The sequence below is a fragment of the Oncorhynchus mykiss genome, chromosome 3 (assembly GCF_057628025.1).
Source record: "Oncorhynchus mykiss isolate SJ-2025 chromosome 3, ASM5762802v1, whole genome shotgun sequence".
Taxonomy (NCBI): Eukaryota; Metazoa; Chordata; class Actinopteri; order Salmoniformes; family Salmonidae; genus Oncorhynchus; species Oncorhynchus mykiss.
The window spans coordinates 30,096,922-30,110,336 of NC_143024.1; the positions used below are offsets into that span (position 1 = coordinate 30,096,922).

A 13,415-nucleotide genomic window follows, 5' to 3' on the forward strand; every position below is an offset into this window, starting at 1 on the left:
GTTGGAACATTGCTGCGGGGACTTGATTTAATTCAGCCACAAGCATTAGTGAGGTCGGGCATTGATGTTGGGCGATTAGGCCTGGCTCACAGTCAGCGTTCCAATTCATCCCAAAAGTGTTCGATGAGGTTGAAGTCAGGGCTCTGTGCAGGCCAGTCAAGTACTTCCACAATGATCTCGACAAACCATTTCTGTATGGACCTCACTTTGTGCATTGTCATTCTGAAACAGGAAAGGGCCTTCCCCAAACTGTTGCCACAATGTTGGAAGCACAGAATCGTTAAAAATTTCATTGCATGCTGTAGCGCTAAGATTTAGCCCGAACCATGAAAAACAGCCCCAGACCATTATTCCTCCTCCACAAAACTTTACAGTCGACACTATGCATTGGGGCAGGTAGTGTTCTCTGCACCCGCCAAACCTAGATTTGTCCGTTATACTGCCAGATGGTGTAGAGTGATTCATCACTACAGAGAACGTGTTTCTACTGCTTGAGTTCAATGGCAGCGAGCTTTACACCACTCCAGCCGACGCGTGGCATTGCGCATGGTGATCTTAGGCTTGGGTGAGGCTGCTCGGCCATGGAAACCCATTTCATGAAGCTCCCGACAAACATTTCTTGTGCTGATGTTTTTTGGATCTCGATAGGGAGTGTTGCAACCGAGGACAGATTATTATTTTACTCGCTACTCGCTTCAGCACCCGGCTGTCCTGTTCTGTGAGCTTGTGTGGCCTACCACTTCGCTACTGAACCGTTGTTGCTCCTAGACGTTTTCACTTCACAATAACAGCACTTACAGTTGACCAGGGCAGCTTTAGCAGTGCAGAAATTTCACAAACTGACTTGTTGGAAAGATAGCATCCTATGACTGTGCCACATTGAAAGGCACTGAGCTCTTCAGTAAGGCCATTCTATTGCCAATGTTTGTCTATGGAGATTGCATAACTGTGTGCTCGATTTTATACACCTGTCAGAAACAGGTGTGGCTGAAATAGCCGAATCCACTAATTTCAAGGGGTGTCCACATACTTTTGTATATATAGTGTATCTATGTTTAGCTTTCTTAATGAACCAGAAAATCAACTGTTATTTTTGGTTGTTTATTAAAGTTAGCTGCCCAAAGCACATTGATCCTGCTTTGTAGTATACTTCTCTTTCTGGGCACCTATCTGTGTCACTTCAAGGTGGTGTTGTGACTGAATAGTAGGTTAGAGGTCACCGGAGTCTCCTTCCATTGAGAGGCATTCACTTTCTGTGTAGAGTGAACATAAAAGCAGTTACTCAACATTGTTATCCTCAGTCGAAAATAGACAACACACCCTGTTCTAGTGGAATATACACTGTGGCCAATTTATTAGGTACATCAACACATTTTTCGATTATGGTTTGCTCCTACAGAGACTGATTCATGTGGCCTGCTATATAATGCAGGCAGACAGGCATCCAGTTACTGTTCAATTGAACGTTAGAATGGGCAAAATGAGTGACCTAAGCAACCTAACGTGTTATGATCGTCGGTGCCAGTATCTCAGAAACAGCTGGCCTCCTAGGCTTTTCACGCACGACAGTGTATAGGGTTTACCGAGAATGGTGCGACAAACAAAAAACATCCCGCCAGTGGCAGTCCTGTGGGCGAAAACTTGCTTGTTGATAAGAGGTCGAAGGACAATGGCAAGAATCGTGCAAGCTAAAAGGCAAATAGCGGCATCTCGGAACGCACAACTCGTCGGTCCTTGTCAAGAATGGGCTATTGCAGTAGACGACCACACCGGGTTCCACTCCTATCAGCTAAAAACAAGAAGAAGCGGCTCCACTGGGCATACGATCACCAACACTGGACGATTGAGGAGTGGGAAAACTTTGCCTGGTCTGACAAATCCCGGTTCCTGTTGCGTCATGCTTATGGCAGAGTCAGGATTTCGAGTAAGCAGCACGAGTATGGCTCTATCCTGCCAGGTGTTAATGGTACAGGCTGGTGGCGGAATGGAGTGGGGAATGTTTTCCTGGCACACGTTAGGTCTCTTGACCTTGCTTCCGGACAAGCTAAACACCTTCTTAGCCCACTTTGAGGATAACACAGTGCCACCGACACGGTCCGCTACCAAGGACTGTGGTTCCTCCTTCTCCATGGCTGATGTGAGTAAGACATTTAAGCGCGTTAACCCTCGCAAGGCTGCTGGCCAAGACGGCATCCCTAGCCACGTCCTCAGAGCATGTGCAGACCAGCTGACTGGTGTTTAGACATATTCAATCTCTCCCTATCCCTATCTGCTATCCCCACTTGCTTCAAGATGTCCACCATTGTTCCATGAAGTGCTTTGAGAGGCTAGTTAAGGATCATATCACCTCTACCTTACACCAAGACCCACTTCAATTTGCTTACCGCCCCAATAGGTCCACAGACGATGCAATCGCCATCGCACTGCCCTATCCCATCTGGACAAGAGGAATACCTATGTAAGAATGCTGTTCATTGACTACAGCTCAGCATTCAACACCATAGTACCCTCCAAGCTCATCATTAAGTTTGGGCCCTGGGTCTGAACCCAGCCCTGTGTAACTGGGTCCTGGACTTCAAAACAACACCTCCACTTTGCTGATCCTCAACACTGGGGCCCCACAAGGGTGTGTGCTGAGCCCCCTCCTGTACTCCTTGTTCACCAATGACTGCGTGGCCACGTATGCCTCCAACTCAATCAAGTTTGCAGACGACACAACATTAGTAGGGCTGATTACCAACAATGACAAGACAGCCTACAGGGAGGTGAGGGCCCTGGGAGAGTGGTGCCAGGAAAATAACCTCTCACTCAACATCAACAAAACCAAGGAGCTGCTATCGCCCCTATCCACATCGATGGGACCGCAGTGGAGAAGGTGGAAAGCTCCAAGTTCCTTGGTGTACTCATCACTTTTTTGACGACCTGAAATGGTCCACCCACACAAACAATGTGGTGAAGAAGGCGCAACAGCGCCTCTTCAACCTCAGGAGGTTGAAGAAATTTGGCTTGGCAACTAAGACCCTCACAAACTTTTACAGATGCACAATTGAGAGCATCAAGTCAGGCTGTATCACCGCCTGGTACGGCAACTGCTACGCCCGCAACGGTCTGCCCAACACCTCACCGGAGGCAAACTACCTGCCCTCCAGGACACCTAGAGCACCTGATGTCACAGGAAGGCCAGAAAGATCATCAATGACAACAACCACCCGAGCCACTGCCTGTTCACCCCGCCATCATCATGAAGGCGAAGTCAGTACAGGTGCATATAAGCTGGGACCAAGAGCCTGAAAAACAGCTATCTCAAGGCCATCAGACTGTTAAATAGCCATCACTAACCAGCTTCCATCCGGTTATGCAACCCTGCACCTTAGAGGCTGTTGCCCTATATACATAGACTTGGAATCACTGGCCACTTCAATAATGGAACACTAGTCACTTGAATGTTTACATACTGCTTTACTCATCTCATGTGTATATACTGTATTCTATTGTACTGTATTTTAGTCAATGCCACTCCGACATAGCTCAATCTAATATTTATATATTTCTTCATGCCATTCTTTTACTTTTAGATGTGTGTATTGTTAGATACTACCACACTGTTGGAGCTAGGAACACAAGCATTTCACTAAAGCCGCAATAACATCTGCTAAATATGCATATGTGACCAAAAGCATTTTATTTTGATATCAATTGATCAATGTTTCCATGCCCCAAAGAATTCCGGCTGTTCTAGAGGCAAAGGGGGTCCGACCCAGTATTAGGTATACCTAATAAGCTGTCCCCTGCGTATGTTTGGGTATAGTGGCTCATGTTACCAGTATAACATTGCGGTTAATAAGCGGTGGGTGAAAATGTATGTTTTACTAGCAAGAACAACATATACACATTATGATTCAGAGCTTTTATATTAATTTACTTTAGGCAAAACTGGAGACCAATTCACTGACAATTCTTTCCACAGAGACTTGTAAGAGGGATTTAAAAAAAAAACAAATGAAACATCAATGTTGCATTATGATAATAGTCTCAAGACGGTCTATATTTAGAGTGTGAGCACAAGCTCCCTATCAACGAGATGTTTGGTGAATGATATTCTGTAGTCATATTGCTTGAGTCAAATAGAGTTCCCCTTTATCTGAGGAACTGTACTGTTTTATGCATCCCAAATGACACTATTCCCTAGATAGGGATCTGGTCAAAAGTAGTGCACTGTGGGCCCTGTTCAAAAGTAGTGCAGTAAATAGGGAATAGAGTGCCATTTGGGATGCATCATTGGCTACTGTATGCCCCCTTTTAAATACTGCCTGATCATAAATGCCAGGGGATCAGATATTCATAGCACAAAAAACAAACACAAACAAAACCATAAATAAACATAAATATGTTTTAGCGAAGCATCCAAAAATGGCTTTAAAACATCAGGTTTTGTTAAAATAAGCAACTGCTCCACTTTGAGTAGGTAAACAATTGAATTTACAAGACTGGCAAAAGGAGACATAGGCAATATAATACATGTTTCATGTATAACTTTTAAATTCCATTTACTGTATGTAAACTGTAACCACATAGGATACCCACACAGGTGGGAGTTCCACCCCTACAGACTCATCCATTTTATTGCATGTGGAAAAGGAAGGAACATCTGTGCTATTCCTTGAGAGAGCCAACAACATACTGTATAGGGCTTGTCCCCCCCCCCCCCCCCCCCAAAAAAAGCTCAATTCCTTATGAAATGAATAATAAAAAGCTTTTAGCCAGCAAGCACCATTCAGTCTTTTCCTCCCATTGGAATGTTGACCAGGTGAGGTCAGCACAGCAGAGACATGGGATTGGTTCAGCTAGCCTAAGCTGGGACCGACAGGGCTTCGTCTGATTGGCTGGAGTGGAGGAAGTAGGGGACCAGAGAGAAGTTCTTCATGCTGATGTCCTGGGTGATACCAGCATCCTGCATCTCAAGCCTGTCAACAACAAAAAACAAAACTTGTTGAAAATAACTCATCTTCACTTCAATGACTACTAAAACAATATAGAACAAACTAAGTCAATGGAAGCACACAACTGTTAAAATAAAACTCAGTAGGTCCCAAATAAACAAACTGATGTAATTTAATAACACTTTTCCAGATGGTGAAAGCACTTTACATACATTAAATGAGGGAAACTCACCTCAAACAATAAATCAAATCAAATCCTCAACAGCTCCCCATTTCAAACAGTGACAGTGCCAGCCTGACCCTGACATTGGTCTGTCTCTTACCAGTCTCCAGTAGAGATGGTGTAGTAGACAGGGGGTCTGGGTGAATCTGTGAAAGTAGACGGAGGGCCCAGGCTATAGGCACCAGCGTTGTTGAAGATCAGCCAGTCTCCCACACTGAGCTCTGGCAGCAGACACTGATCCACCACCTGGTCCAGCTCATCACCCGACGGACCCCACAGACTGCTGGCAAACACTGGTTCCTCAGACACACCGCTCTGGGACATCCAGGGACACAGAGAGAGTAATTTAGAGAGACTTATGGGCCATAGTTATGAGTAAATAGGGAATAGGGTTTCCATTTGGGATGTAGCCTAATATTCACTCCAGGGTGCTTGAGACAGGAAATTGAATTGAACTGAACTTTTCTTAGTGATGAAAAAATCATGAAAATGCGGAATATTTGCCATTTCATTAGTAATTTTGTTTATTTAGATTTAGTTTACTAAAAGCCAAAACTCACCTTGGGCAGAGCTGGGGCTGGAATCACATTGTCTGCTAGCTTGCTAGTGAACGAGCCATACACCCCATCATTCATGTAGTACAGGAACTCTGGCTCATCGTTGGGAGATGGTTCATCTGTAAAGAGGTATGGCAGTCAAGAGTCATGAGACAAAAATAGTAGAAAAGGTATGTGCTGGTCTACTGGAGCATCTAGGTCTGCTGAACCACGTTTACTATAGCACTGATTTTGACCAGCCCACCACACCATGGAAGTGCATTTGACTTCATATGCTAGGTATTGAGAAGGTACTGCCCCTGACCGTGATTGCCATAAAGATCCCGGGCGCCTACTTCCTTAGCGATGATGTTGACAGCCAGGGTGAAAGAGGAGGACACGTAGTAACTGCCAGGCTCTGCCATGATGGAGACGCCAGACGATGCAGGGAAGTACAGGTCCAACAACGGCCTGACTGCACTGTTAATCTGTTACCAGAGGAAAAAAACAGTCAGCACCTTCAGCCTAACAGGCATTCTATAGTGTGTTTGTTCAAATTCAAAAGGTAAGCTGTGTGAAGGCTTTCCTTTGAAAAATACATTACTAGTACAGGCCTGACGTCAGAAAGAAGGTGAAGTTGTTTGTGACCATTGACTGACTGAGTCACATATTAATTCAGCTGAAGTAATCTATCTAAATCAGTCCAATGTATCAAGCTAACTATCATACAATAATGACCTGTTTCAGCTGAGTCTCTGAGCCGTTGAATCCACCTCCAATATCCAGGATTGTCATACTGAAGCCAATATCCTTCTGAAAACAACATTAAAGAAAAATACTTGTAAACTTAAAAACAAAAATATAATAGGAGGGTGGTTCATATTTCAGGCTGTCTCCTTCACATATTATGCACAGTCAATGTCCCATAACATAAGCACCAGCTAACTCACCCCCATGTCAAAGACACAGCGAGCGTCAGACACTGCATGGCTGTAGGCCTGAGGGTCGTCACAGGAGCTGGGAATGTGGAACCTGCATCATGGGGATAATGATGACGTCATGGGAATACCATATAATCAGGTGATTGACTGAGGAACGGAAACTGAGCAGACGGGCAAGTCGAGCCTGCTCTGAGGTCACCCAAAGTAATAACAAAATGGAATAATGAAGTGAAACAACAAAACTGCAAAAAAAATCCAGTAGGCCTAACCTAAAACTAATCTGTCTGGTTCATATCCATTGTTTAAGTGAAAGACGGTCAATTTATGGCAGCCGGGCAGCTTCATTAGGCAGGCGATAAAATAAAAAAAAAGAATTTCAGTAACCTGCTTAACTGGAAGCTTAACGTGTGGTCAGAGCGCAGCGCACTAGCTACTATGTCCTATTGATCTCGGCTGCGAGCTGCATGTTGAAATCTTGAAAATAGAATAGAAATAGAGTTCAGCTCAAGCAGCGCAAACCTCTTGGGGAGCCGGCACGCTTACACCCAGGGTTTTGTTGAAATGAATAGGAGTGTCTCACACTCTGCGGAAGTTATACGTCCAATGTTGCAGGTCCATAAAACTGATTTTTCTACTTCCTCCCTATTGTTAAGTGACCGACAAGTTACAGCAATTTGGGTGTAAACAACTATTTTCACATTTTCGGGCAAGTGACTATATTATTCAGGCAAACAAAAAAAATACTGCTGAATTGTCCAATCCCCAATGCTACAGTAAACTATTTTCTCCTCAGTGTGAAAATAGTATTGGACACAGGCACACCATTCTGCTGCACACATACAGTTGAATTTATTAGCACATAATTAAAAGACAAAAGAGAAAAACCTAGAATATAATAATGAACTCTGACTAGAGAGGAAGGGTGGCGTTGCAGAAGGACTTACCTGACCCCCACCACCTGCAGGCCCAGTTCCTTGGCGCTCTCCAGCAGGTGCCTGCAGTCCTTCAGCTTGGAGCCAAACGCCATGCCCATCTCCTCACCGGAAGCCTCTGTGGACACCTCCAGCAGCAGTCTGAGCAGAGACGAGGGAGATTATCATTTTTAGGGATTTCATATCTATAGCCATTGTAGTTTTATTGTAGAGAGTATTATATATAGACTTTTAAAACAACGGTTTAATAACAGTTACAGGGACACCTACTTGGCACGGGGATGGCAGCGAGCGATCTTGCGTAGCTCTGCCTCATTGTCACACACCAGGAAGTCGATGCCGTTCTTAGCTGCGTACTTGATCTGGGAGATCTGCTTACACACACCGCTGTAGATAATGTCTTCAGAGGGAACGCCATAGCCCTGCACAAGCTCCAACTCATACTGAAAAGACACAAAAACATCAATGTTGATATTACAGCTCTAAGTAGTGAAGGAGCCATGATCTGTGGCGAGACATTTCTCCACTAGATGGCGCTCCTTCCTATTTTCTGTGAGTAGAGGACAGTCGAATTATGAAGCAGTTATAAAGCAGTAATTGGCCCAACAAATCCTAAACAGCGCTGTGAGAAGCTGCAACTGATGTAAGCCATGAATCTATAAAATGCATTTAACTGAAAAACACATCCTAAAGCTGTGGAAAAGGACCCGTAAATTAATCTACACTAAAATGCAATTTGATCTGGACAGGTTGTCTGTTATGCTATTGCAGTGTTATGACAGTAGTAGCGGGAGAGAGCGCTGCAGGCACCTTGTTGGTGCAGATGAAGCCAGTGCCGAGAGCAGCTAGGATCTCAATGACAGCCAGGCTGCTGTTGGCTTGGACAGCGTAGAAGGGACGCATCTGGGGCATGTGGGTTCGCCAGCGAACATGTTGCCTCATAAGGACCCCCAAGTCTGCCACGAAGAACGCATTCTTCTCAGCCTGAGGGAGGAAAAACATGACACGACAGGTTTACTGGCTGTCTGGCATGCTATTATGTCATTCACCTGTATCTGTCAAGTACACAATGACTGATTATTCTTACTGTCTATCAACCAACACCATACAATTATATAAGAGAAATCCAAAACCTCATTTTTTCACTGATGTGAATTGAAAGCATATAGAGCGTGGTCACCGGGCGCAATGACTCATTAACCTGTCACTTCAACCAAGTGAGAGGAGACTGGCACACAGTTTTACAAAGCAGCATTGTATTTGTCACATCCTCAATCAATTTATTTATGTGCTGATTGCTAGAATTTATCAATCTATTTCTGGATTAGGCAATCAACTAATCTCATTTCCATGGGCACAACTTCGATACGCTATAAAGTAGCAAGTATATTAATGTACAGAGAATGTCTCTTTACAGTACTTACCAGTGTTTGTTCATAAATGTGATTCTCAACCATGTCGCTGAGGGCCGTGGCTCCCTCCAGCAGGGCGATGGAGTAGTTTGGTTCATCAGCTAGTCCCTTCATCTCAACTGTTGTCTGCTAATCTGACAGTCATAAAGAATTATGCCTGGGTGAAGTGGTCTCTCTCTGAGCCCCTGGGTGAAGTGGTCGCTCTCTGAGACCCTGGGTGAAGTGGTCGCTCTCTGAGACCCTGGGTGAAGTGGTCGCTCTCTGAGCCCCTGGGTGAAGTGGTCGCTCTCTGAGCCCCTGGGTGAAGTGGTCGCTCTCTGAGCCCCTGGGTGAAGTGGTCGCTCTCTGAGCCCCTGGGTGAAGTGGTCGCTCTCTGAGCCCCTGGGTGAAGTGGTCGCTCTCTGAGCCCCTGGGTGAAGTGGTCGCTCTCTGAGCCCTTAGATAGTATGCAGCAAACTGGAAAACACAGGAAGAGAGGCAGCGTGAAATATAGCCCTAACTATTGAAGTGGATGGGGAAAATTAGATCCATCTAATCATTACAAAAATGGGGGGGAAAGAAATAGGTAATTATTTGACAGAAAAAGGCCAAAGCAGTTGGTCTACTTTTCTCTAAATGTTACACTTAGTTTGACCAGTTAAGCCGTTAGGATGTTTTCCGGCTGTGAACCAAGATATTTCTGAGGTCAGCCAATCAGAGGTCTTGGTGGAAATCACGTTATGGGGCTGTGTATGGGAAGCCCTGGGTGTCTGGACAGCCACTGTGAAAACAAGATCTCTGGGGCATGGAGTTTGTTTACCTTACCATCAATTACTCCCGACAATTAGGATTAATCCCACTGGCAGTGACCCATAAAGGTTTCTTTTGGTGGCATTATCTGGGTACAATACCAGCGGCATGGGATGTCAGATCTCTGCATTCAATAATGTTACATAATACGTCAGTCAGTAGAGCATTGTGGGCCTGGGTCTGGCCCAGATGTGCACTGTGTGTGTGCGGTGACACAATGTCTGGTTGGTTGGCCTCAGACTGCAATGTCTGACGGCTGGACTGGACCAGAACACTGTCTGTAATCAGAGGGGTGCAGTGTCGCACAGTCAGGTTGGACTATTGTGATCATAAGGGTGCTGTGTGTCTCCCTGTCTCTGTTCTGTGGCTGGGAGCCTCGTACTGGCAATTCAAAAACACAGAGACAGCTTCATGATAGCAAGCTGGAACAGCTCTAAGAAACAGGCCAGCCGTGGCATGACTAAAACAACATCTCAGCAGTCTGTGAATACACTGAAAACAACCCACTACAATTAAGACAAAAGATCAAAGGTCACAAATTATGGTCTCTTTTTGGTTGATGGAAAAAAACATTTGTGCAACTTTGAAAAATGTTTAACTCTACAGACCACTAACTTCACTGGGGCAGATCTGGGAGGAAATAAAAGCATATCACAAATCTAACAGTATACTTACAACATGACATACACAAAGAAATCATCATATTTAGGTTAAAGGTGAAGACAGGAAACATTGTGTTACAACTATGACTCATAGCTGAGTGGCCCCTCTCTGTTACTGGATCTAACCAGTCACCAGTAAAAACAGGGACAGAGAGCATCAGATAAAAGTAGCCCAACACTATGCTATTGTTATTACAACAGTCACCACAAGGACATGGACAACTTGTCCATTGTATTTTATATTTATTATGATCTAAGAGGCTAAACTGAACCGAGAACATTACTCCTCCTATGCGACCTGATGTCTACTCACATGGACGAGTTAGGAGATGGAGGTCCCCCACTATCAGCTAGGATCCCAAGGTGGCTCTGCGTTGAAGTCGAACGGCTCTCGGCGGAGAGCCGCCCCTAAGCCGTCTGGGTAGTAATTGTACACCTGCACAGAAGACAAGATACAGTTGAGTCAAGAGGAAAGAGAGGCAAAGCTGGCTCTGAGGATTAGATGAGATCAAATTAAATATTGAATGGGAAAGCAAGACATAGGTTAATTGATCGTTAGGGACTGATGGTTTTCACAGCTATAACGGGTGTGAAATTCTCTTTAGGTTGTTATGGTTGTCATCTCAAATAATTATTTCTCCATTTTGAATGAATGCCACGTTGTACCTTATGTTGTCGAATATGTTAAATGTTGTTAACTAAGTTCTAACCTCAACTAAATAGCTATTGATTGTACCACTGTTGTTTCCAAAATAACAACACTGAAATTTCAAAACAAACCGTCCATAGCTAGCTAGCCAGCTAACTTACATTACATGCCAACTCAGCAGGCGAATATTAGCTAACGTGTGATAAATGGCTGTAAATAAGACTCCGAGTGCTAGAAACACTGATAACGTTTAAATAATCGTAAATAACGTGAATTATCTTAGCACAGTTGGCTAGCTAGCTATGATAATATATAAACTAAAATAGCTAGCTAAATCACTTTGATGAATGACGACAATAATGACAGTCAGTCGTTAGCTAGTTCGTTCATTGCCTAACCAGCTAACGTAGCTAGCTGCGGCTAACTCTAGCTACTTTCCCTCCTTAAACAGTTAACGTTAACCACTTACCAAGCTAGCTAGCTAGTAGGTACTTACGTGAGAATAAAACCCAATATTTGGGGTGGGTCGTTTTTTCCTTTTAGGTGGAATTTTCAAAGAGTGGCGGGGGCACTATAGGAAAGAAAAAATGCCATCAAAGCGGAGGTGCAGATCGAGATTTGAAGCTAAATCGAACCCTTTCGTAGCTACGCAGCGAGCAAAACTGCCGAAGTCTACAGAGAGGAAGAAACACAGATAGAACAATGAGACAGATATTTCACCGGATGTATAAATGTGAAGCATTCGCTTGGCGTTTCCACTCACTATCAAATTTGGTAGTGAGAGGAAGCCCAGTGGCGAGCAGTAGGAGAAGATGGGAGGAAGTTGATTTTTGCCGAAATTCTGCAAAGTTTCTAACCGATTAACATTTGATCCAAATACATTTTTCTTTTCACTAAACTAAAATCTGTTTTGAACAGAGTGGACTAAGTTTTATAGACTTTGCCCTTTGTAAAAATGTTAAACTTCGCGTTGTCTATAAGGAGCGCAAATGCGAGTTGAGTTATTCCATTCACGCATTTCACACAGTAGGCGTTCCATAACGGAAATATGCAGATGTAGGATAGAACAGGCAAATAGGATCTCGCTAGCTCGTGCTTGGCTCTGCCCACCTCCTTGCTTGTTCTGCCCACTATGACTAATTTGTTCCTATTGGAAACGATAGGCCGTGGTTTATCTTGGTTTGCTTATAAATATCTTTGGAAAGAAAGGGGATGACGTCAGATAGGCGGGGTTTTCGAGCTGTCAAAGCAAATGCGACTGATAGGTTGTCTGGCTTGTATTTTAATTCTAAGCATTACTGTCTTTTCCTCATGTGTGATATTGTTGTGATCATATTATTTACAATTATACATATGCTATTGATATGCTGAGAATGATGTTTAATCAATTTCATATTATTTATTTAAAAAAAAAAAAAATAACTTTTAAATATACGATCTCTACCCATCGATTATTGAAAATAACTCATAAATGCCTCATGTATCCTATCATAACCCAAAATATAGGCTTGTCGACCACATTTTTTGTAAACAATGAAACTGTAAACAAACACTGTATAGCCTCAAACGTCATTTTTTATATGGTCAGATCATTTCATCCATAGTTCTGTCTATGAATTTAATTTATTCAGTCCATTCCTCAGCTATTTACCAAAACAGTGGCGGGGTAGGTGGATTGTTATTGTTCGAAATGCAGATTGCCTCTTTAACATTATATTATATTATATTCAACTATTGCCAGAAAATACTACTACGGTTCTGAGAATGTAACGTCTCAATCAGATAGTATTGTTACCTTGGTTACGTCTTCATGCTTTTTCCCATGGCACCGCGATAACTGTAAAATGTTGTCCACAAATTGTCACTGGTACTCCTCTCTTGTATTCTGGAAACACATGCTTCAAATTCAACAGCGTGAAATTAGGTTGCATGTGTTTTTGTTTTTTTAAACAACCTCAGCCTCTTGATTTCCACGACGTTCACGTTGCCTCTTGACTTCCTCGACGTTCACGTTGCCTTGTCTGCGGAGAGTTTGTGAAGTTTTGCTTCCCTCTGAAGACACAAAGGGGTATATTTCCCACAGATGAATTTACACGCCACCCTTCTTGCCTACTGGTGGAGAAGGAGGTCTATTCCAAATTGGAAAAACTCAATTAATTTAATTTCAGACAGGGGGACTGGGTACCTGCATATTGATTTCTTTTGACAGGTTTATTTTTATTCCCCGTAGACTATTGTATCAATGATAACTTGGTTAAGTAGGTAATATCACATTTTGTTGTGATGTTTTTAAAACTTTTTTTTTTACTGACAATGGATTACTAGTGTAAT

At 43.5% G+C, this 13,415-nt stretch overlaps 1 protein-coding gene and 1 long non-coding RNA gene across 3 annotated transcripts; both read right to left on the minus strand.

Annotated features, from left to right (window-relative positions):
• Positions 1-1,087: 1,087 nt before the first annotated feature.
• On the minus strand, positions 1,088-1,673 carry LOC149984497 (uncharacterized). Its single transcript, XR_016493492.1, has 2 exons — positions 1,584-1,673; positions 1,088-1,253 (listed from the first exon to the last, which is right to left on the minus strand). It is a non-coding gene; the product is annotated as an uncharacterized LOC149984497 (long non-coding RNA).
• A 2,219-nt stretch (positions 1,674-3,892) lies between these two features.
• On the minus strand, positions 3,893-13,208 carry LOC110511352 (antizyme inhibitor 1). Of its 2 annotated transcripts, none has more exons than XM_021592313.3 (12): positions 12,880-13,208; positions 10,749-10,871; positions 8,997-9,440; positions 8,383-8,556; positions 7,843-8,015; positions 7,585-7,713; positions 6,650-6,731; positions 6,438-6,512; positions 6,025-6,187; positions 5,724-5,839; positions 5,264-5,478; positions 3,893-4,964 (listed from the first exon to the last, which is right to left on the minus strand). In XM_021592313.3, exons 3-12 carry the CDS (start codon positions 9,096-9,098, stop codon positions 4,850-4,852), a joined length of 1,344 nt encoding a protein of 447 aa, XP_021447988.3. In that variant the 5' UTR covers positions 9,099-9,440; positions 10,749-10,871; positions 12,880-13,208; the 3' UTR covers positions 3,893-4,849. The 2 variants fall into 2 exon arrangements, with proteins under 2 accessions (XP_021447988.3, XP_021447980.3); XM_021592305.3 differs by lacking the exon at positions 12,880-13,208 and adding an exon at positions 11,581-12,134.
• Positions 13,209-13,415: the final 207 nt, after the last annotated feature.